A 23,426-nucleotide genomic window follows, 5' to 3' on the forward strand; every position below is an offset into this window, starting at 1 on the left:
GTCGCGGGCTTTCTGGGCCGGCGACTGCCCCCCGGACCGGGCCGACCCGGGACGCCTGGTTTGGTATTAGGTTTTTTTTTTTTTTTTTAGCTAAACTTCGGAACCTAAACAAAACAAAGCTAAAAGAACCCAAAACCAAACGAGATCTAGAAGACACTCCACACTTGTCTGCGGTCGGAAGTTGAGGGGGGAAAAGAAAGCGAACTATCCAGCGGAGAAACGCCAAGCGCGAGACTGAGAGGTAGGACGACGGCCGTGGTTTGTTTTCAGATTTGATACCCAAGAGCTGTTTGTTCGACGTGGGCGATACTGTGTTCCTCAGAAGCGTGTGCTTCTGCCCCCCGGAGTTACTGGCCCAACCGATCACCCCGCGTGCATTTCCAACTTGACTTCTCTGGGGCCCGGCACCCCTTGACTGGCAGGTTTTGGAAGTGTCCAAAGCCGAGTCTTGAGCAGGGTGCCCACATGCTGCAAATGTTCGTTAAGCTGGAAAACTCCGGCTTCCAGTGCGGGGTCCACCTTGTCTCAGGGTTGTCTTAACGATTCTTTCGCTAATTTTAGCTGCGGAAGCACTTTCAAGTAGATAAATCAAAGGACTGTATTCAGGCCTTCGCAGCTTTTTCTTTTTCTTTTTTAATAAAAGATTCCGCTCTGAAGGAGCATCTTGATTCAGTCGCTGCCTATCCATCCCGCCCTCTCCGTTCATCAAATCGGTCGGACCGGTTATTTTTCTTGTTCTTTTTTACTTCAGATGGAGACCCATTCAAAAGACCAGGCCTGTGAAGTCCAGGAATCTGCTGTTAATGCTGGTATGTAGCGATCTCTTGCCTTCTTGTGAAATTTAAGGTTTGGGTATTTGTCCTGAATGTTTCATTACCCCCCCCAACCCCCCACACCATGTTGTGTTTCAGAAAATGCCTCCTTGAATTTGGGAGTTGGGGAGTTTTTAACTCCTCAGAAAGACGCCGCTGAAGTGACTCTTAACCGCTGCGCACCAGATGCTTTTAAGTCGCCCATGAATTTTTCCTCAGTCACCGTCGAGCAATTGGGAATCACACCTGAAAGTTTTGTAAAGAGCCCTGCAGGTAAGAGAAGTTACCTTACTCGTGCAGTGCTTTTAGAGTTTGAAAAGATAACGTTAGGGACTGGAGCGATAGTACCGCGGGTAGGGCGTTTGCCTTGAACGCGGCGGACCCGGGTTCAGTCCTCTGCATCCCCGTATGGTCTCCCAAGCACTGCCAGGAGTAATTCCTGAGTACAGAGCCAGAAGTAACCCCTGAGCATCGCTGGGTGTGACCCAAAAAGCAAAAAAGAAATAAAAAGACAACGTTAAAGTGCTGGGGAGATAGTACAGGGGTGAGTTTAGGTACTTAATTTGCCCTACCTTGAGCAAAGTGAGGAGTGACCCCTGAGCACAGCTGAGTGTGACCCTAACACTCCCCCTCCCCAAAAGAGATAACTAAGATATTCAGATTTATTATTTAATCTTATTGCTCATATGTTACTATTGAAACTGATCAGGGAATTCCATGTGCAGCACATATGGAGCAAAAATGGAAGATATCAAAATGTGTTAATGTCTTTATTCAACAACTGTTTGATGAATACTTTCTACTTGCCCGACATTGCTCTTACGGTCTGCATTAAATCAGTGGGCAAGACTTCCCTGTCCACCTGATTGTATATGTATTATTTTGCCCATGATTTTCTGTTCAGACTCCTGCACTACATGTATACAAGGTTCTCTCTCTCTCTGGTACATGCCTGGTATTCTGAACATGCTTTTTAATGCTTGATTTCAATTTACAAGAAGGTTTCATTACAGGAAAGGCATCTTACCTTAAAAAATCAAGACGACGCTCCACAGTTGGTGCTCGGGGTTCTCCTGAAACAAATCATCTTATTCGCTTTATTGCTCAGCAGCGGAATTTGAAGAATGCAGAGAAATCTTCTTTGGTACAGAATTCCCCTCTCCAGGTATTGTTTTCTTTTCGCTGCTGTCATAATTCTTTTAGGAAGGTAGTTTAACTCGTCTCTGTGTGACATTTCTATCTTTTGGTTCATGGCACCTGTTTTGGATTTTTAATATAGTCATCCCTGTCTTCCTCCCCACTTCTTTTCCCTCTGGATGTTGCTGTGGTGACTTTGGGTCACATATACACTCATTGTGGTGTTCACATAGCCAGGGGCCACACCTGTAGACACATTGCTGCTCTTACCGGGGTCTCACACTCCTTTAGTTGTGCTTACATGCGTGCTCGATGTGGATGGGTGGGGTTGTCACATTCTTGACTGCAGTGCTCACATCTTTTTAGTTATAGTGCTCGTCAGGGGGTCATACCCTTTATTCTCTCTTTGCAAGCATCCAGCTGCAGTGTGACTGGAAGTTGTTAGTGGCTCAGGATATTATAGATGTCAAAGCTGCCAGGATTTTGCTCAGTGCATGTAAGTATGCTGAGTATTGAACTCAGGGCCTCAGGATTGCATAGATAAGTGTTTCAACCACTAAGCTGTCTCCTGACCTTCTTTATTTTTGTCTGACAGAAAATGATGATGCTGAGTATGGGAATAAGGTAATGTGAAATCCTAATGTGGATTTTTAGAGACACTTTCTGTTTGGTTTTGTATCTTTTTTCCTATACATATATATATGTGTGTGTGTGTGTACATGTGTGTGTGTGTGTGTGTGTGTGTGTGTAGCACAGTGGGTAGGGCATTTGTCTTGCACGCGGTCAACCCGGGTTCAATTCCTCCATCCCTCTTGGAGAGCCTGGCAAGCTACCCATGGTGTATTTGATATGCCAAAAACAGTAACAGCAAGTCTCGTAATGGAGATGTTACTGGTCCTGCTCGAGCAAATCAATGAGCAATGGGATGACAGTGATACAGTGATGTATAGATACATATATATATATATATTTCTATAACAAGTTAGTGTTTTCTAATCTTTAATTTCTTGTCTCTTAATCTTAAGTTTCCATCATGACTTTGTTAATATGGAGTTTTAAGAGTGCCCAGGACAAATTCTATTTGGAACAACCTTGTGGTTGTCTTTAGATGTTTTTTCAGGTATTAGAGCATGAGGGTGGGGTAGGTAGGTAGGAGCACATTTGGCAGTACTTAGGGTCGATTTCTGACTTGATCCATTGCTCAGGTAAATGACACCATGTAGTGCTAGGAATGGACTCCATGTTTCTCACATGTAGAACATAAGCTCCAACTCACTGAACTATTTCCTCAGCTCCTTTGTTCATATTTTTACTAGAATAACATATGTTCCTGAGAAGTTAAATAATAGTTCAGTATTTACCATGAAAACTTTGGTTTCATTTTACCCCTCTTAGAAGCCAACTTCTTTTGACTCTTAGAATTGGTGTTTCAATATTTTTTCGTTTATTTGCTTGTTGGTTTTGGGGTCTTACCTGACTGTGTTTGGAGTTTACTCCTGAATTTGCACTCAGGTATCACTCCTGTCAGGTTCGGGGATCATATTGGGTCCTGGAGCTCGAGTCTAGATCAACCTCATGCAAGGCAAATGCAGTGACAGTCCCCACCCCAGCTCTGCAGTGTCTGAGCAGACTCTTACCCTTGGGCCCTCACATTGAACTGTTGACTTGGTTGGCTAAGAATCTCTGAGAATTGCCCCCAAGAACACAGCTTGGGACCCCCTACCTCCAATATATTGTAACTTTTTAGAAGTTGTCCATGCATAAAGCTGTATAGTGTATATGATTCTAAGTTTGACTGAAGCTCCATGGGAATCTTAAGAGTTTTTCATAATAGCACTAAGATATTATTGCTTTTCCACTGGGTTGATGTTATACATGGTACAAAAGCAATGATGACTAAAACTGCTGCCACCTTATCACAAATTCAGGCAAAGCTACCAAGTTGTCATTGTACGGATGCTAAGCATCCAATGGAAATAATGCCATTATAGTTTTACTCACTATCATTAAGAAGCAATGAAAGTGATAATTTTTAAAAATTTCAGCTCTTGAGTACTCTATATAATAGAATAGTGAAAGTGGAACATTGTAGGCTACATAGGCAATGTGAATATTTCCAGAAAAATTCATGTGTGATTTTACTATAAATTGAATAACCACTTTTTTCATGGAACATCTTTTATTGTTGTTGTTGTTGTGTTATTGTTTTTCTGGGCCTCACCCTGCTGTGCTGAGGGCTTACTCCTGGCTCTGCTTAGGGGTCACTCCTGGCAGGGTCCAAGGAACCATATGCAGTGCCAAGGATTGAACCTGGGTCAGCCACATTGCAAGGCAAGCACCCAACCACTGTCCTATCTCTTCAATCCCTAACATCATTTTTATTTGACAGAATTTCTGATAGATATCAGTGAATGTCTGACTTGGGAATAGTCTCTCAAAAATTAGCTGTGTATGGAGCCTTATCCAAAAAAGTAAGAATAGAGCCCCTATTTGAGCTCGTGTTTTCACTTCTTGGTGCTTAACTCCCAAACTTAGAAACACTAATTCGAAAAGATAAAGGCATACCTGTGTTCATTGTAGTGCTTAGTACAGTAACCAGGATAGGAACACAACCCAATTGTTCAACAAAAAATAAATGGGTAAAGAAGTTGTAGCCTCGGGGCTGGAGCGATAGCACAGTGGGTAGGGCGTTTGCCTTGCATGCGGCCGACCCGGGTTCTAATCCCAGCATCCCATATGGTCCCCTGAGCACCGCCAGGAGTAATTCCTGAGTGTAGAACCAGGAGTAACCCCTGTGCATCGCTGAGTGTGACCCAGAAAGCAAAAAAAAAAAAAAAAAAAAGAAGTTGTGGCCTCAAGACCTGGCACAGCAGCTGCTCTTCAGAGCAGAGCCTTGAGTTGTCACTATCATTGTCACTATCATTCCCTCGTGAGTTGCACCTTATCATGATAAGCCGCAGTTCTTAGACAAGATTTATAAAATCTGCTGGAGGATCAAGATGAGCTTCATGCCCGGCATGCAGGTCAAAGGAGTTTTCTATGTAAAAGATTCTCTGGTAAAATTAATGTCTGAGGAAGTGGTGTTAGTGGCTTCCTGTAGGCTAGAAGGCAAATAGGCAATGTGGCAGCCCTGCCTGAGATTGTTCATAGATCTGTCGGGCTTCCTAATGTGATGTTCACTCAGGTTATGGGTTTGCTAGTGGCAATATGGCTGCCTTTGATATGAACAACCCTGAAGCAGTGGTGTACCCAGGGGTGTCGGATTTGATATCCACTGTGGTGTTCACTTACTAAAAACCAATTTTGATGAGAGTGAAGGTCAGCCTTGTGAAGGAGTAACTTGCCCAGGCCATATTTGACCACATTTCGTTGGTGTGGGATCAAAAGGTGTCATCCCAATAAATGCCATAAACTTAGAGGAGGCCTTGGAAATGGTGTGCTGTCAGAAGGCTGTTTCTGGGCTAAGGACAAGCAGCACTGTGAGGCATGTGGGGGATTGCTGCAGACCAACCTCAACATGGTCTCTGCCAGGGCCACCAAAAGAGGCCTACCTCAGCTGAGGGCTTTGGGAACAGGCAACCAGAAATTCAGATGGTGGGTGAAATTTTCAATAAATACGGTGCCAAGAAAATGAGCATCAGCCATAAAGGACAGGTGTGTGTGTGTGTGTGTGTGTGTGTGTGTATGTGTGTGTGTGTGTGTGTGTGTGTGTGTGTGTGTTCGTGTTCGTTCCACCAAAGCCGAGGCACTAGGTGCTTCTGGAAAAATCTCCAAAGAAAGACAAGATTATAACCAATGCCCACCAGTTGGCCCCTGCACAGATTGCTTTGCCAAAGGGCCAGGATTACCTGAAGGGAATAGTAGCAGCAGGAAACTGCTCCTGGGTCAGCCACTCTCCTATGACCTTCCTAACCTACCAGGCTTTTACCAAGGTCGTCAACATAATTCCTGATGACTTGGACCCGAATATGATCTATGATGTTTCTCACAATCTTGCCAAAATGGAGCAGTGTGTGGTGGACGGGAAGGAGCAGATACTGTTGGTACACAGGAAGGGATCCACCCATGCTTTCCTCCTCACCAATCTTATCACTGTCGAATACCAACTCACAGGACAACTAGTGCTCACTAGGGGCACCGTCGGAACCTTGTAGTTATGTCCCTACTGGCATTGGACAGGGCACTACTGAGGCCTTTGGAGCAACCTGCCATGGAGCAGGCTGCACATTATCCCGAGCAAAATCTCAGCATAATTTAAATTTCCAGGATGTCTTGGGCAAATTGGCAAACATGGGAATTGTCATTTGGGTTGCCTTCTCCAAACTGGTTATGGAAGAGGCTCCTGAGCCCTGTAAGAATGTGACCTATGTGACCTATGTCACACGGCCTTGAGGCTAGAATCAGCATGAAGGCCATTAAACAGAGACTGATTTCTGTGGTCAAAGGATAGAGGAACCCGACCCAGGCCGCCGGATACCACTAAACCATGAAATAGACATAGATTCATTTGCTCTTTAGAACTGACTTGCTGTCCGGCAGGCTCCAGAGGCACACCTATAACTGCCTGTTTTAAATGGTTGCTGGGAGGTTGCTGCTCTCCAGAGCCAAAGTTGGAAAGTCACCTTCTCGCAGGAGCCAGATTATCCCCGTTTGGAAAGGGCTATTTAGGCTCTTTCCCTGAAGGGGCCCAGATTTTTAGGAAAATCTTTTGGGTGCAGATAGATCAAGACATTGCCTTACTGTTTCCTATGTCTTTTATCATCAGAAGGAACTTCTCTACACTGAGCTGTTTATATCCTGAGAGTTGTCATGAAGAACATCCTATTAAACAAAGTTTGGAATGTTAAAATGCTGGTATATCCACCCAGTGGGATACTTTGCAGCTACAAGGAAAGATGAACTCATGTAGTTTACTGAAACTTTGGGACTGGGGGTGTCCTGTTAAGTAAGTCAGTACAAATATCAGATGTTCTGTTACTGGTGGTATATAGTGAGAATGGACAGCGTCAATGTGTATAAACCCTTAGCACTAGATTTCAGGAATGAAAATGAAGTAAGAGAGAATGGTGGGGGGAGAGAAGAGGAAGTAACATGAGGCATTGGTTGGGGTCCTTGGATACATTGATATAAAAATGAGGTCATTGTAAGCTCCAGAACTATAGGAACCATTTAAAATGATAAGCATCAAAACCATAAGCTATTGCAACATTTATGCCAAATTATAATAATTAAACCAAAAACATTGGTTTGTTAAGGAGGAGGAGGATGGGAGGGAACTTTAGATCTTGGGTGGAGGGATGCTGACACTGGTGGTATGTTCAGTGTTGAAACATCGCATTCCCGAAACTTTTTTTTTTCTTTTTGGGTCACACTCTGATGCACAGGGGTTACTCCTGGCTCTGCATTTAGGAATTACTCCTGGCTGTGCTCGGGGGACCATATGGGATGCTGGAAATTGAACCCGGTTAGCCAAGTACAAGGCAAACACCCTACCCACTGTGCTATCACTCCACCCCAAATTCCCCAAACTTTTATTCACAGCTTTGAAAATCATTGTGAATAAATACAAAGTTTTTAAAAATCAACTGTGAACTGGGGCTGGAGCAATAGCACAGCGGGTAGGGCGTTTGCCTTGCATGCAGCCGACCCGGGTTTGATTCCCAGCATCCCATATGGTCCCCCAAGCACCGCCAGGAGTAATTCCTGAGTGCATCGCCGGGTGTGACCCAAAAAGAAAAAAAAAAAAATCAACTGTGAACTAAGGAAAAATGAAGATATTTCTTACTACTTAAATAATTTTAGTTTAAGTTGGTATTTTGAAAAACTTGTTTTTACTTTTAGGAACTTAAAAACTTCCCCATAGCTTAAATTTTCTGATAGATAGGCCAGGGAAGATATTAATGAATATTATTTTCATATCGCGTAATAAAATGTGTTAACATTTGGAAGATTTGCCAAATTACCAGTGGATGCTGTACTTTCAGAATAAAAGATCCATAAATTATAACATAACTGATAGGATTCCCTATTTGATATTGTAACACACATTAAGAATTCTTAAGGTTTTTTTGCTGTGTGAAGAAAAATATCCAGGGGTTGGGGCTGTAGAAGAGCAAGTAGGGCACTTGGATCCCTGGAACCCCATAAAGCCAGGAACAATCTCTGAGTAAGCACTGCTGGTGTGGCCGTAAAAGCAGAAAAGAAAAGAAAAGAAAAAAGAAAAGAAAGAAAATGGGAAAGGAAGGGAAGGTCATCAATAAGTTTTTTCTTTTTTCTTTTTTGCTTTTTGGGTCATACCTAGCAGTGCTCAGGGGTTACTCCGGTTACTCCTGGCTTTGCACTCAGGAATTATTCCTGGCGGTGCCCGGGTGACCATACGTCATCAGTAAGTTTAAATGTATAATGATTTTCTGAAAACTGTCTTTAGATACCAAGTGTGCATCATGTAGCTATATTGCTTAGGTTTGAGTTACGGTTTTATTACTGTGATTTGGACAAGTTGCTTAAACTTTCTTTGTGTAAAATGGGAGTGATATATGTGGAAATATTTTTATGAGCATGAATAAGCTAATAGATAATTAATGTTGTTTCTGATAGATTTACTATCCGTGTTAATTATTTTTCAAAAGCAAGGATTTTGTTCTATCACACAGACTGTCTACAACTATTTGGCACTCTCCATTTCACCAGAGTAAATTTACAATCTTTGTGTAAATTCGAGTTTAGAGTATTTTTAATCACGTAGATGTTTTTGAGCTATTGCTGTATAATTGGCTACGGTTCTGTTTCCTTTCTTGTACAACTTGTATATTCTGTCATTAATATGGACTTCTTTTTGTTTGGGGTTTGTTTTTTTAAACTTAATATATTGCACGCTTTCTTCCCTAAACTTTAGGGAAATTAAGGGAATTGTAAATTTGAAGTCTGTTCATGGGTTCTTTATTCTTTGTCTTGGTTTCCATCTAAGTTTGTTTGACAGCTGTCATTTTGTGGCTTCCTTAAACCATCCTTCCTAATTCCCCTTTTCCTTTGATCTTTTTATCTTCTCTTTTTCCTTAATTTTTTTGGGGGGGAGGTTGCTATCTTAGTTTTTGGAAATGCTACATATCTTACTAACCCATTTGGATTTTTTTTTTTGGTCTTAGAGAAATCTAGATTTAAAATATTTTCCATTAATTTATTATAACTGCATTTTAGCTTAGAGAGTTGAGGATGTCATTCACTCAACAAGTATCTTTTGATCCCTATCTTTTGTATGAAAAGATTTCTGAAAGCTCTATTTTTGCTGTTATAAGATTTTACAATATTATCTTTTACTGTGGATTCCTGAGACAATACAGTGAAAGGAGTTTTCTTTCTTGTTTCACAGAATGTTTTTTCCTTCAGATTCCATTTTCTGCCTGGTTATTTTAGGCTGTGTCTGGTGCTCAGATCTTTTTCCAGATGCCAGGTTTTCCCTGTTTATCTTGAACGGTGAGGCACTAGGCGCTGGAGAGTACAGCGGGTAGAGAGTGTACCTCATAGGCCCGTAGCTAGGGTGTGATCCCCAGAACCCCATATGGTCCCCCAAGCTCTACCTGGAATATTCCCTGACCACAGAGCCAGGAGTGTTCCCTGAGCACAGCCAGGTGTACCCCCAAAAGCAAAAAAATTAATTAAAAAATAAAAATGAGGCACTGGGCCAGAGAGAAGGCTTGGTGGGCTGAATATAGGCTTAAAGCACTGGCAGCCCCACGCTTTGCATGCTAGAGGCCTGGGTTCCATCTTGGATTTGAAAAACCTGTAGGGGATTTCACTGAGTGTGTTGACGGATATATTTTTATGTAGAACAAGAGAACTTTGGCAGTGGAAGAAGTCCCAAAGTCAGAATTGATGGCCTTTTCTCATTGTTGGGTCAGTTTTCTCTGAGAGGAATTCCTGGACTGTAGAACTTCAAAAATCTGCTGTGAAATGCAGTAGAAGTTTCACAGTTGGGGCTGGAGTGATAGCACAGCAGGTAGGGCATTTGCTTTGCACGTGGCCAACCTAGGTTCGATTCCCAGCATCTCACATGGTCCCCTGAGCACTGCCAGAGCTAATTCCTGAGTGCAGAGCCAGGAATAACCCCTGTGCATCGCCGGTTGTGACCCAAAAAGAAAAAAAAAAAAAGAAGTTTCACTGTTCCTTGGGGGAGAATTGGACCATTCCTGTTTTTGATGCAACTCTCCTATCCTTATCTGTTTCTGGAGTCTTCGAATCACAACTCTCTCTGGACCCTCTAAAAGCTAAAGGCCCTTGTTGATTTGTCGCAAAACCTGTGGGTTCAAGGGCTGCAGATACAGTCTTAATGTTCTCATCTTGAGTCCTGTCCTTTTCCGTTTATTTTTTTCTAGTAGTTATGCTTTACCTAAATCTTCATGCTATGCTTTACCTAAATCTGTGTGTGGTGGGGGGTATTGTAGCAAACCTGCTTGTTTCCTGTTGTGAAACCACCATCAGGAGACCCCGGGGATCATGCGGTGCCAGGGAACAAATGAGGTTACCACGCAAGAATGCACCTCTAACCCCGTATTACTTCCCAGGTTACTTACATTGTATTTTTATAAAAATCAAAAATATTTTAAAAAACTTACAAGCAAAATTTTTTAATTGAATTGTTTTGGGTGCCAGGGGTGTGGGGGTGAGGATAGTAGGCAGTGTTGTGTAGGATTGATGAAGAAAGTCTGGGACAATGGTGGTGGAGGGTATGGTGCTGGAATATTGTACCCATGAAAACTTATCAGTGACAGTGTTGTAAATCATGGTGTTTAAAATTAAAAACATTTATTTGGAGAATTGGACTGGAGCGATAGCACAGCGGACAGGGCGTTTGACTAGCATGTGGCTGACCCGGGTTCGATTCCTCCGGCAAGCTACTGAGAGTATCTTGCACTCACGATAGAGCCGGGCAAGCTACCTGTGGTGTATTCGGTATGCCAAAAACAGTAACAAGTCTCACAAAGGAGACATTACTGGTGCCCGCTCGAGCAAGTCGATGAACAACAGAGGAAGATGCTACAGGTGCTATTTGGAGAATTATGTCCTTCTGTTCTCACACTTAAAGTGCTGCTCCTGTTTTTCTGTTGTTGTTGTTGTTGTTGTTTTTGTTGATATTTTTTAAATCACTAACTGCATTTTCCTAACAGATCCCATACTTCACTCCATCCTTAATCCATTCACCATTCCACAGATTTAAATCTTAGCATTTACAGTTGGCATTTTGTATTTGTTTTGATTTTGGGGCCCTCAGGGCTCAGGGGCTACTTCTGATTTGGTGCTCCTGGCATGCTTAGAAGGAACGATGTGATGTAGAGGGTGGAACCCAGGCCTCCATGCTTTGAGCTATTTGTTCAGCTGTACATTCATTCATTTCATTCATTACACTACTGAAAGCTTTTTCTTGACCTAGTTTTCTAAAAATTAAACCCAAATTCCTATTGAACCTCCTGGTCAAACTCTACCAAACTCTAGCCAATCAAACTCTAGCCTCATCTCATCTTCTCCCATTTCTCTGGCGTGCTGGCTTTCGGCTTTCTTCTCTTAACTACCACATTCTCACTGTTTCAAATTTCAAATCAAGTGTCACTTCAGCTGGAGCACTGTCCCTGAAGCAGCACTTTGTTTCTAAGTCTCATTTCTTTCTGCCTTTTCAATAACACTTCCTGTACCTACAACTGTACTAATAATGTTAGTCATAATTTTACTCTAGAATGTTATTTTCCTCCCTCTGTCCTAAGCTAGAGTAGTTTCTGCTATGTAGAAAGTGAAATTGACTGGCCAACACGGTTATGAGACAAAAGCATCAAAAGGCTGAACATTCTGAATGTCAGTGCTTTTTACTTATAAATATTGTTCTCTTTGTCTATCAAGAAATAGAAAATTCAATTTGACTGTTGGACCATTAGTTTGTTTGAAGCAGCATTTCAAAGTACTTCAAATTTTTAGGATATTAAAACTATCCCATGTTTAAGTATGACTTGAAAGAAACACTCTCAAGGGAAATTGTAAAATAACTTTGAGATAGCACTTTTCTTTATATTTTATTTATATGAATAAATAATAAGCTTTTTGATAATGACATGTGCTGTTGTCATAAAAGTTTTTACATCATCAATTTCACAAGTTCTATTGTTATGTAATAGATCTTGTTTTATGAGTGTTTTGAACTGGGAATAGAACCTAGTGTATGGCTGGATTCACCATCAAACATGACCTCAGGATTTTAATTGATTTTCCTTGATGACAATATCTAATCAGGAGGTAATTTTTAGTTTTAATTCCAGCCTGTTTTTATTTTTAATTGACAGAAACTCTAAATCAGTGGAAATATATTAGTTTGAGTAGTAAAAGGAAATCAATAAAAAGAATCTGGATGAAAGAACTTAATCAGAAGTTATTTTATGGGTGGCTCTTAAATTTGATGTTATTTGTATTTATCTGTCACTTCCATCCCTGTCAATATAAATTTTATTTGATGACTCTGGTTAAGCCCATGTTAGCAGAGCATCCAGAGAGCTGTGCTTAAACTAACTCTTGGCATTTTAAATGAATGATTGACTTTCAACTGTTAAAGAACTAAGGTCTCATGAAATCAGAAAAATTAGCCAGGGAGAGCTAAAGGAGAGAAGACAAATGTGAGCATATTCTGGGAAGTAATGTGTATGGGTGGCAAACAAATAATGAAATTAAATGAATAATAAAATGTACACTGGGAGGAACCGTGACAAAGGCCTCATGCAGATGATTTAGCAAACCTTTGGTGAAATTTCCAAATAGGTTCATCCTGTCTCTTTTTTTTTTCTGCTTTATCTCCAGGATTGAATGCCATTTAGTGTTATTGTAATCTCTTAGGCTAGCTTTTCAGACTTTTTTTTTCCTTTTGTGTCACACCCAGCGATACACAGGGGTTACTCCTGGCTTTGCACCCAAGTATTACTCCTGGTGGTGCTCGTGGGACCATATGGGATGATGAGAGAATCAAACCCGGGTCGGCTACATGCAAAGCAAATGCCCTACCTTTTGTACTATTGCTCCAGACCCTTCACACATTTTTGTGCCAACTTTTTTCTTTTAAAATTTGACTCACTGGGGATGTCTTAGATTATGAGCTCTAAGCTATGAAAGAACTCTTGTTTTTGTTTGTTTGTTTATTTGTTTTTGCTTTTTGGGTCACACCCAGCATTGCTCAGTGGTTACTCCTGGCTTTGCACTCAGGAATTACTCCTGGTGGTGCTTGGGGGACCATATGGGATGCTGGGGATTGAACCCAGGTCAGCCGCATGCAAGGCAAATGCCCTACCCATTGTGCATCACTCCGGCCCCTGTGAGAACTTTTCAATACCTCGAAAGAATCCTTTGTGCAAGTTGGTTAGCCCCCAACTAAATGAGCTTATGTTTTGTCTAGATGCTCTTTTTTTGAGGGATCACATCTGGTAATGTTCTGGAGCTACTCCTAGCTCTGTGCTCAGAAAGTGACCCTTGGCTGTGCCCAAGGAATTTGAACTAGGACTTCCGTCTTCAAAGCCATATTAAACAAGTGCCTTACCTCCTGTACTATTTTGCCAGTGCCTTAGGTGCCTTTTAAAAAGTATTTTCTGGGGATGGAGCGATAGCACAGCGGGTAGGGCGTTTGCCTTGCAGGCAGCCGACCCGGGTTTGATCCCCGGCATCCCATATGGTCCCCCAAGCACCGCCAGGGGTAATTCCTGAGTGCAAAGCCAGGAGTAACCCCTGAGCATTGCTGGGTGTGACCCAAAAAGCAAAAAAAGAAAAAAAGTATTTTATGCCTTCTCCAGACTTCTTACATGGCTCATGGACTTACATCATTGTTGACATTCCACACAACAATTCCTCTTTGCATTGGTTTTGCTAAAATCTAGGGGAAGAGCAGAGAGGACATTAAGATGATGGCAGCACACTGAGCTTTCACACACAAAACATGTGATTCGAGAGAAAGGAAGAGACCAAAAAAAGTGCCTGTCAGAGAGGCAGGCGGTAAGCGGGAGGTGGGGGTGTTGGGTGGGCAGAGAGGGAACCCGGAGACATTGGTGGTGGGAAATGTACATTGGTGAAGGGATGGATATTGGAACATTATATGATTGAAACCCATGAACAACTTTGTAACTGTATCTCGCTGTGATTCAATTAAAAAAATAATTTTTTTTAAAAAATGCATGATTTGAGAGAGAAGAGACTCCATCCTATTCATATACTTTCATTGATCTTTAAGAAATCTTTATGTATCCACTTTTAGATTCAATGATAGCTTGGATTGAGAAACAATGTTTATTTTGATTAATAGTTTCTATATCAATAAGCTGAATATGTCTGTGTTTCAGCAGAGAAGCCCTGGTCTGTATCCAAAAAATGTCAATACTTTAAGAGAACGCATTTCTGCCTTCCAGTCAGTGTTTTACTCCATAAAGGAAAATGAGAAAATTTTGGAGCAACCTGAATTCTCAGAGACAGGAGGGTTCATGACAACAAACTTGAGTGAGTAGAAAGAATTCACTTGAGGACTTTTTTATTTATTCAGGCAGGCAGGTCTCGGATACGTGACAAAAGATTTTATCCCAACACATGCAATAGCAACACCTTGAGAACACAAACTTATTTGGTTGCTGCTGCAGTAAGGAAGTGGGTTAGGGGTGCGAGGGAGGCATGTGGTGCCAGGGATCCAACCCAGGCCTTCATGTCTCCCAGGCATTTCCTCTGATCCTGAGTCACATTACTCACCCAAACACACTGTGATTTTAAATGAAGTTTGGGACATTTCACACAAAAGTCTAGATATGGGGTTTCCTTTAACTAAAACAGGCCAGCAGGCATTCCCAAACCCACATTTCCACATGGCCATGTTCAAATGGTTAAATGTTCAAATGGCAGCACTGCTGAATTCATTTCAGCATTTCATTCATTTCTTTAGATTATGTGGCAAAATGGTATGTTGTAACAACCTGGGCATGGCTTATTACTATATTTACTAAGCATTTATATGAATAACCAATGGGTCCTGATAGTATAAAGAGATACATCTAATCACACATTTTAATGCCTTGCCATATTCTTTACCATAACTTTTAGATTGTGATTCATTTAATTGTTTTTTTCTCTTACTTTTGTTTTTTCATCATCATCGTCATCATCATCCTCATAATCCCCATCATCCCATTGATAGTCTAATTTCTTTTTTTTTTTTTTTAAAAAAAAGGACATTGCTTTATTTTTATTTATTTATTTATTTTTTTGCTTTTTGGGTCACACCCGGCGATGCACAGGGGTCACTCCTGGCTCTGCACTCAGGAATCACTCCTGGCGATGCTCAGGGGACCATATGGGATGCTGGGATTCGAACCTGGGTCGGCCTCGTGCAAGGCAAACGCCCTACCCGCTGTGCTATCGCTCCAGCCCCGATAGTCTAATTTCTTGAGTGGTCTCAGTAATGTCTCCATTTGTCCTAGCCCTGAGATTTTAGAAGCGTCTCTTTACTCGTCCTTTCTAATGGTGCTGCATTGGAGGCTCTTTCAGGGACAGGGGAATGAGACCCAAATAATTTCTCAAAACAAATTATTTCAAACATGAGGATTAGACAAAATCTTGCACTTACTATAGTTGTCATAACCATTCATCTGCTGCTTTTTTTTTTTCCCTAACTTAATCTTCCAAGTGATTTTGTTTTGGCATTCTGAGTCACCTTCGACAGCGCTTCATTAGCAACTTGCATGTAATTGCATTGTTGTTACTTAGGATAAGTCCCATCTGGCTACCTATTGTACATGGCCTCCCTCTTACTCATTTATATGTGGTGGTTTGTTTTGGGCCTAGTTTTCAGTGTCATTGGTGTTAAATATTTTATGTCATTGGTGTTAAATACTTTATCTCCTACTTTTACTGTAGTTCTGCAGATGCTATAGTTCTGTAGGTCTTTTTGGAAGAATTTTTTGTAGGTACCGTGGCTCTATTTTTTATAAAATCACACAAAGAGAATTAGTATTAGAACGTAATTATAGCTTTTAAAATATTCAAAAGAGAAGGCTCCACTGTCAATTTAAAAATAGAATAAGCTACTATTTAAGATATGTGAGTGTATTTTAGTATAGCCTTGTGTATTTTAAAGTCTAAAAAAATTATTTTTTTGCTTTTATTAATAGTAATATTCTCTTGCCTTTTTGTTAGAGTTATTTTTGTTTTTAGGGCCACAGCCAGCAGTGCTCAGGGCTTATTCCTGGTGCTGTCAGAAGTTTTTACTTATGAACATTGTGAAATAGCATCACTCAGGGATCACTTTTGGTGGTGCTTATAAGACCATAAATGGTGCTGGGGAATTAAACCCGGCCACCCCTGTACTATCTTTGGCCCTAGTTTCCCTTTTTGAGTAACATACATTGTAGAATATTTTAAATTAGATTAAAATATATAATAGAGACTCAAACATTAATATTACTAAAGTCACTATGAAATATGGAGTATTTAAAAATGAAGTTGTAGGGAAAAAAATTTATAACTGTTATTTTGTTTTTGTTTTATGTATAAAGCCCCCAAAAATAGTGTTGGTATTTGTCAGAAGTCTGAGATTTCTGCAAAGTCACCCAAACGTCGACGATTATTGTCGCCAAACGATGAAAATTATCCTGACACTCTTGATCTCCAGAAATTCAGCATTACCACTTCTCCCAATACAGACGGAACACTTGCTGTCCAGAATTGTCTTGCGGATCCTTCTGAGGTAATTCATGTATGGAAACAGGAAAATGAAGCATTGGTTTTCTGGCTAGACAGTTTTAAGATCATTAAGACCTTTTATGAATTATACTGTCTATGGTTTTCCCTTATGACTGCATTTTAAATTTTGTATGTTTATATGTATTTCCAGCTTGTTAATTTGTTGTTGGCTGGTATCATCACTGATCAGTATATTCAGTATTTTGATTATGAAGACTTTTTAAATTTTTGGCCATACCTCGTGATGCTCAGGGTTACTCTGAGGTCTATATTTAAGAATTACTCCTGGTGGTGCTTGGGGGACCATATGGGATGCCGGGAGTTGAACCCAGCTTGGTCACAAGCAAAGCAAGGCCCTACCTATTGGACTATTGCCTTGGCCTCTTGAATACTCTGAAAGGATTAAAGCCTCCATTTTTCTTCTTTTGGTGGGGGAAAAAGGAGGCGTGCACCTGGCTGTACTCAGGGCTTACTCCTGGCTCTGCTCAGGAATCACTTCTGGTTGTGCTCGGTGGTCCATATGTGGTACCAGGGATCAAACTAGACTTCTACTGTCTGTGTGCAAGGCAAGCATCTTAACCCCTAAACTGTTTCTCCTAAACCCTCTGGTGTCCTCCCTTCCCATTTCCCTCTGCTTCCTCCCCTCTCTCCCTTTCCTCCTTTCCCTCCCTTTCTCTCTTTTCCACCTCACGCAGCTGTGTTCAGGGCTTTCTCCTGCCTCTGTGCTCAGGATCACTCCTGGTGGGGCTTGGGAACTATATGGGGTGCTGGGGATTGAACCCAGGCTTAGCTGTGAGCAAGGTAAGCAAGCTCTCTACCTGCTATACCTCCTCTCTGGCCCCTGGTTTTCCATGTGAAGAGATTTTTGTAGATGTGACAGTGTACCATGAAAAAGTTACAGCCCTGTGCTTGAGCTTTTTGACTTTTGAGGGAGGCACACATATGACTATACAAATACCTGGTAAGTGTGGTAGAGATTCTGTATGAGCTGTACGCCTCAGGCCAGGGGGTTATGTTTTTCCTGGCTGGATTTTTACTAAGGCAGAGTCAGAGCACTATTGGTTGTTGTTCTTGGGCACCAGCTGACAGTGCTCAGGGCTTACTTTGGGCTTTGTGCTCAGGGCTCACTCCTGGAGGGGCTCAGGGGGCCATAAGAGGTCCCAGGGGTTCAAACCCAGCTTGACTATGTTCAAAAAGGAATCCTACTCTCTGTACTCTCTCCAACTCGTCAGGGTACTTTTGGGCAGTTTCTTCTTTGCTCTGCTTCTGTCAAGTATTTGTTGGGATTTTTGTACCTTGTAGCCTACCTAATGACTACCAAGGATGGTAACTAACATGAATTAAATAATATAGATTCTTAATTTTGTAAATGGGGAGATAGTTCTTTCACAACTAAATTTTTTTACTTTGTATTGTTAATTCTGGTGTGAACAATAGTTTCCAATTTTTTGTTTGTTTTTGTTTTGTGGGACACCCATCTGTGCTCAGGGGTGTTTCCTGAGTCTGTGCCCAGGGATCACTCCTGATGGGTCTCAGGGACAATATGTGGTACTGGGCATCCGACCTTGCACCTGCCCTACCCTCTGTACTATTGCACTTGCCCCTCTGATTTCTTCTCTTTTTTTGGGGGGGATGCCTGGGGGTGCTTTCTGGCCCCTCCTATTTCTTTTTGAGAAAAATCACCTAATGTCGTTATTAAAAGTTGAAACTTTTCGCTTACCCCCTCTGTCACACAGAGCCAGTATAAGTCCTTTGATCTTACTTAGACAACAATTACTAGTTACTAATTAGTTTAACTAATAAATTAAATGTTCGAGTAATTAATTGTTCTTCAGGGTGCAACAGACTTCATTTCCATCTTTGAGTTACTTCAAAGCTAATTTCTCTCTCTATTCTAGTTAATCTGAATATCCATTTGACAGAATCAATACTAATTTTTATTAGAACTTTGATTATTTAGATGTATACTTTGATTTAGAAATGGGTATGCATTTGTTAGTGTGTTTTCTATCCTATCCATTGAGCTTTTTCCTATCCCATATTGATTTAGATTGTTTGGCCTATTATCCCTCTTAAGAAAAAAATCACCAGTGCCTCCTTGGAAATCTACCTTTTGTTCACTTAAAGAAGGTAGGTTTCCACGGAGGAATTGGTAAGTGAACAAACAGCAGGCATGTGCTGTTCCCCACCTGACTCCCCATGCATGTGAGACCATCGCTACTGCTCTGGATAGGGGCGTGGGGCAGTATCACTCAATTTGGGAAACATTAGATTAAATAATCACATTTTTTTTCTTTAGTTTGCCATTTTTCTCTTTCAAGAAAGCAGTTAACATAGTTTTCTAGACTTGAAGCAATTAGAGAACAAAAACATGTGCTATACATTTTTCTGAGGTCATCAAAAATTGGTAAAGTGTTAAAAATGCAGTTATAAAGAGTTAGATCCTTTTATCCTCGGTAGGTTTTCAGAGCCACTGTGGATGTATGAAGCCATGGATAATAGCAAAACCTGTGTGTAAGCAACTCTTGCAATACATGATGGGAAATCTCTACCCCTGGTAATGTTTGGTTTATAAATTAAGCACAGTAGGAAGTTAACAACATCAGTAATAAAATAGAACACTTACAGAATATACTATATAATTCTTATGTGTATGTGGTTTCTTATCATAATTTTGTTTGATTTTGGGTCACTCGGCTTCCTCAGGGGTTACTCCTGGGTTTGTGCTCAGGATCATTTTTGACTAGGGAAGGAGACTGGTGTGCTGGGTATAAAACCTGGGTCAGCAGCGTGCTAAGCAAGTACTCTGCCTGCTGTGCTAACTTTCTAGCTTGCTCTCAACATCACTTTATAATGTTTTGGGCCTCAGTTGACCTCAGGTAAGCAACAGTAGTTAGAATAGATTCTTCAACCTGTGAGGAGACCACTGTAATCCGACTAGCTTTATAATTTCATAGTAATTAGATAATGAAGTGATTTGTTTTGGTTTAAAATCAGATTTCTTTAATAATTCCTCAATTCTCTATATAGATATGTAATCCTATATTTAAAATTTAATATATTAAATATTATTTTCCCAAGAAATCTTCTGAAACTTGTTTAACACAGTCTGGATATTTGGTTGAAGAGTCTGTTCCATTTTCAGATCTCACCAGGACTTCCAGTGGTAAGTCCTTTTTCCCTAGTACATGTACCAATTCACCCATTGAAATATTTGTTCAGTAGACATTTGTGTATGTTAAAATTTATCACAGTTAAAAGAGTCCTTTCTGTTTTAGGGATTCATGTTTCTAGTAGAAATGTTTCAAAATTCTTAATGTGTGAAAGACAGCAATGTCTGTTCTGAGATGCTACTAGTAAGAGCTAGGGAAATATTTCCAAGCTGGTGGAGTCTATTACAAAGTAAAAGATCTCTAAGCATATTAACAATGCATTTTTTAGAGAAAATATACTATTTTTGTTTTGTTTTTTAATTTTTGTTTTTGGTTTTTATTTTTTTTCCTGGTTTGTATAAAGACCAACATTCAAAAGTTATTTGCCTTTCCCAAAATTGATATGCATGTTCAAAAAAATCACCAGGAAGTTATTATTAAATTTAGTTTCAACTTACCAATCTTTTTTGTTTTGGGGCCAAACCAGCAGTATTCAGGGCTTACTCTTGGCTCTGCACTCAGACATTACTCCTGGCTAGCTTGGGGGACCATATGGGATGCCAGGGATTGAACCCACATCAGCTATGTGCAAAGCAAGAGCCCTACTCTTTAATTACTCTGGCTCCTTAGCTATAAAGACCTGTAGGTTTTTTTTCTTTTTTTAAAATCTATTCATGGGAGAGCCTGGCAAACTCCTAGTGGCGTATCCATATGCCAAAACCAGTAACAATGATGGGTCTCATTCTCCTGACCCTGAAAGAGCCTCCAATGAGGCACTATTGGGAAGAACGAGTAAAGAGAGCGTTCTAAAATCTCAGGGCTAGGATGAATGGAGACATTACTGAGACCACTGGAGAAATTCAAGATGATCAACGAGATGATGATGATGATGATAATGATGATGATGATGATGATGATGATGATGATGATGATGATGATGATGATGATGAATCTATTCTAAGAATCTCTGTTTTAAATGAGTGTATTTGTTATAAAAGTTAGGGAAAGAGAAATAGAGGCAGGCTGTGGTGGGGGGTGGCTCGAAGGTGTGCGAGGAAAACTGGGGGCACTGGTGCTAGGAAATTATGCTGGTTGGAGGGATGGGTGTTTGAACATTGTATGAATGAAACACAATCATGAATAATTTCATAATACTCTGTCTTACGGTAATTCAATAAAAATTTAAAAAAAGAAGAAAAAATAGTTATGGCGCGTGCCTAGCATGCTCCTGACCCAGACTCCTTCCCCAGTAACACCTGGCTATGACATGGAGGCCGCAGATCATCACTGGGTGTGGCGCCGGAAGCTCCTGAGTGTACTGTAATCTCTAGCAGCGTAGGAGCTGAGCAGCACTGCACCCCAAGGCCCGCAGGCTCAGCGACTGAACCTGCTTAGCACCACTTGGTAGGCCCACTATGGAAGAAGCCCAAGAAAGACTGTAAGAGGGGAATGGCTTAGTGTTACTTGCTTATTTTGTTTGTTTGGGGGCCACAGTAGGCTGTGCCCAGTGATTATTCCTGGCTCTGTGCTCAAGGGACCATACGCAGTGCCAAGATTAAACCATGTACAAGGCCTTAACCCCTGTACTATCTCTTTCGCCAGTTATCTCCTTTTTAAAACTACACTCTGATGACTGAGAAATGTGAATAGGAATGGGAGCAGACCAGTCCCTTAATAGGACTCACAAAACAGTGGGCAAAAGAAGGTGGTAGACTGAACCACAGTGATGATAGTGGCTAGGAAGTAAGAAGTGGTTAGATTGTTGGTACATTTGAAGATAAAGCCAACTGTGTATTAGTGGAACTGAAACTTTAATGAAAAGAGTATTGAAAGAACTTTTTTGGCACAAGGAATTGGGTGAATAGTAGTGTTGTTTGCTGAAATGAAGAAAACAAACGGGGAAAGAAATGTAATCTAGACCTGTTTTAGTGTATTCCATGCAATATATTTTGGAGGCTATTTCTGGCTCAATGCTCAGGATAGGAGACTGTATGCAGTGCTAGAGATCTGACCAGGATTGATCATGTGCAGGGCAAGCACCTTGATCCCTATACTATCTCTTTGGCTTTCAAGTTTTTGGGTTTTGTTTTTTATGCAACACCTGACTTTGTGCTGAGGGGCCACACCTGGCAGAGCTTGGGTGACCATATGCTGTGCTTGGGATTCAAGCCAGGTTCATGGCTGCAGATACATGCTAGGCAGGTGTCTCAACTTCTGTACATCTCTTCGGCCCCCTCAAATTAGTTATGGGGGGAATCATAGAAATTATGAGTAAAGTAAGACTATTAGTTTTTACCCGATTTCCTGGATACTTTATTAGATTTCCATGGGCCAGTTCTTTGACTTCTATCTTTGGTTCTTAAATCTGAATAAAAACCTGCTACCGATAACACTTCTCTCTTTTCTTACATTTCTAGATGAAATCCCAGATGCTGTTCCCCAAGCAGGATATGTCAGGGTTGAGTTTCTTAATAGCTTCTATTTCCTTAGCACAAACAAAATATTTTTGGTTAAAAGTAAATGGATTCCAATATCCTTCTCCCCTAATGCGTACATGTTTATCTTGAAGGCATAAAGGTTGCCAGCTGTGTGCAGGGCCAAGGAGCAGGCAGTGCCAACGCACCTGACAGATATATGGATACTAACACAAACCCAGCTCCCGAAGTGAGGTCCATGGTGACCCCACTTTGTGGAAAGAACTGTTCGTCCTCGGAGACCGTTATACTTCGTTCTGTGTTGAAGAAACCCTCTGTTAAACAGCCTGTAGAAGGCCTTCAGGTAAATATCGCACTACATTTCTTAAGTTCATTTGCTTCAAATATTCAACCTTTTAAATATAGTACTGACTTCAAAAGAAATGTTGTTTACTGCCCCCGCCCCCCACACAGCCCTACCTTTTTATTGTAGTTTAGGTACCACAGTTGTGATAGTATTAATGTTTATGGCTTTGTTGTACAAAATTACTACTGTACTTTTACCGCCACCAGAGTTTGCAAGATTATCCACCATAGTCCCGTGTCTCTGTGCAGATACTGCAGTGCTAGGGCTAACCCAGGCAGTGTTTGGGGCCTCTAGGGTTGCAGTGGTGTTTGGGGAACCACATAATGCCAGGGATCGAATTGAAGTTGGCCATGTACAAGGCCTGTGCCATCTCTGTACCATTCCTCTAGCCTCCTTTAATTTGTAGTACTGTACAGTTTGTCTTTCAATACTGTGGAACAAAAATAGAATATTAAAAGGCAAGCTATTTTATGAATTTAATCATTCTTAATGTATGAGTTTTAATTATTCTCACTCAGAATCTGTGGTCTTGGATTCAAATATTTATTCCTCTCCAGCATGCATATTTCTCTAAATTCAAATCATCTGAGAGGAATAGATTAAGGGGGACTTGCAGGTATTTTATGAGTATTTTTTTTCTAGTGTACACTGTGTGCTTTGAATAGAGCAGTATCCCAAGAAGGTTATTAATTTCATTGCTCTAGACTGTTGATCAACTCCCCTGATGAGTGTGATGTTCAGAGCCTGCTGTGAGTACTGTGAGAGGTTGAGAGGATGGCTTCCCACGTGCCTAGTTTCAGATCTT

At 41.0% G+C, this 23,426-nt stretch overlaps 1 protein-coding gene across 1 annotated transcript in view; it reads left to right on the forward strand.

Moving 5' to 3' along the window:
• The first annotated feature begins 751 nt into the window (after window positions 1–751).
• Window positions 752–23,426, forward strand: part of CDCA2 (cell division cycle associated 2) — a 53,772-nt gene continuing 31,097 nt past the window's right edge. Inside the window, exons 1-7 of the mRNA XM_055144225.1 lie at window positions 752–809; window positions 912–1,085; window positions 1,826–1,977; window positions 14,309–14,459; window positions 16,502–16,692; window positions 19,770–19,854; window positions 22,410–22,618. Coding sequence (XP_055000200.1) covers window positions 752–809; window positions 912–1,085; window positions 1,826–1,977; window positions 14,309–14,459; window positions 16,502–16,692; window positions 19,770–19,854; window positions 22,410–22,618 — 1,020 coding nt within the window. The remainder of the gene's footprint in view (window positions 810–911; window positions 1,086–1,825; window positions 1,978–14,308; window positions 14,460–16,501; window positions 16,693–19,769; window positions 19,855–22,409; window positions 22,619–23,426) is intronic.

The sequence above is a fragment of the Sorex araneus genome, chromosome 7 (genome assembly GCF_027595985.1).
Source record: "Sorex araneus isolate mSorAra2 chromosome 7, mSorAra2.pri, whole genome shotgun sequence".
NCBI lineage: Eukaryota > Metazoa > Chordata > Mammalia > Eulipotyphla > Soricidae > Sorex > Sorex araneus.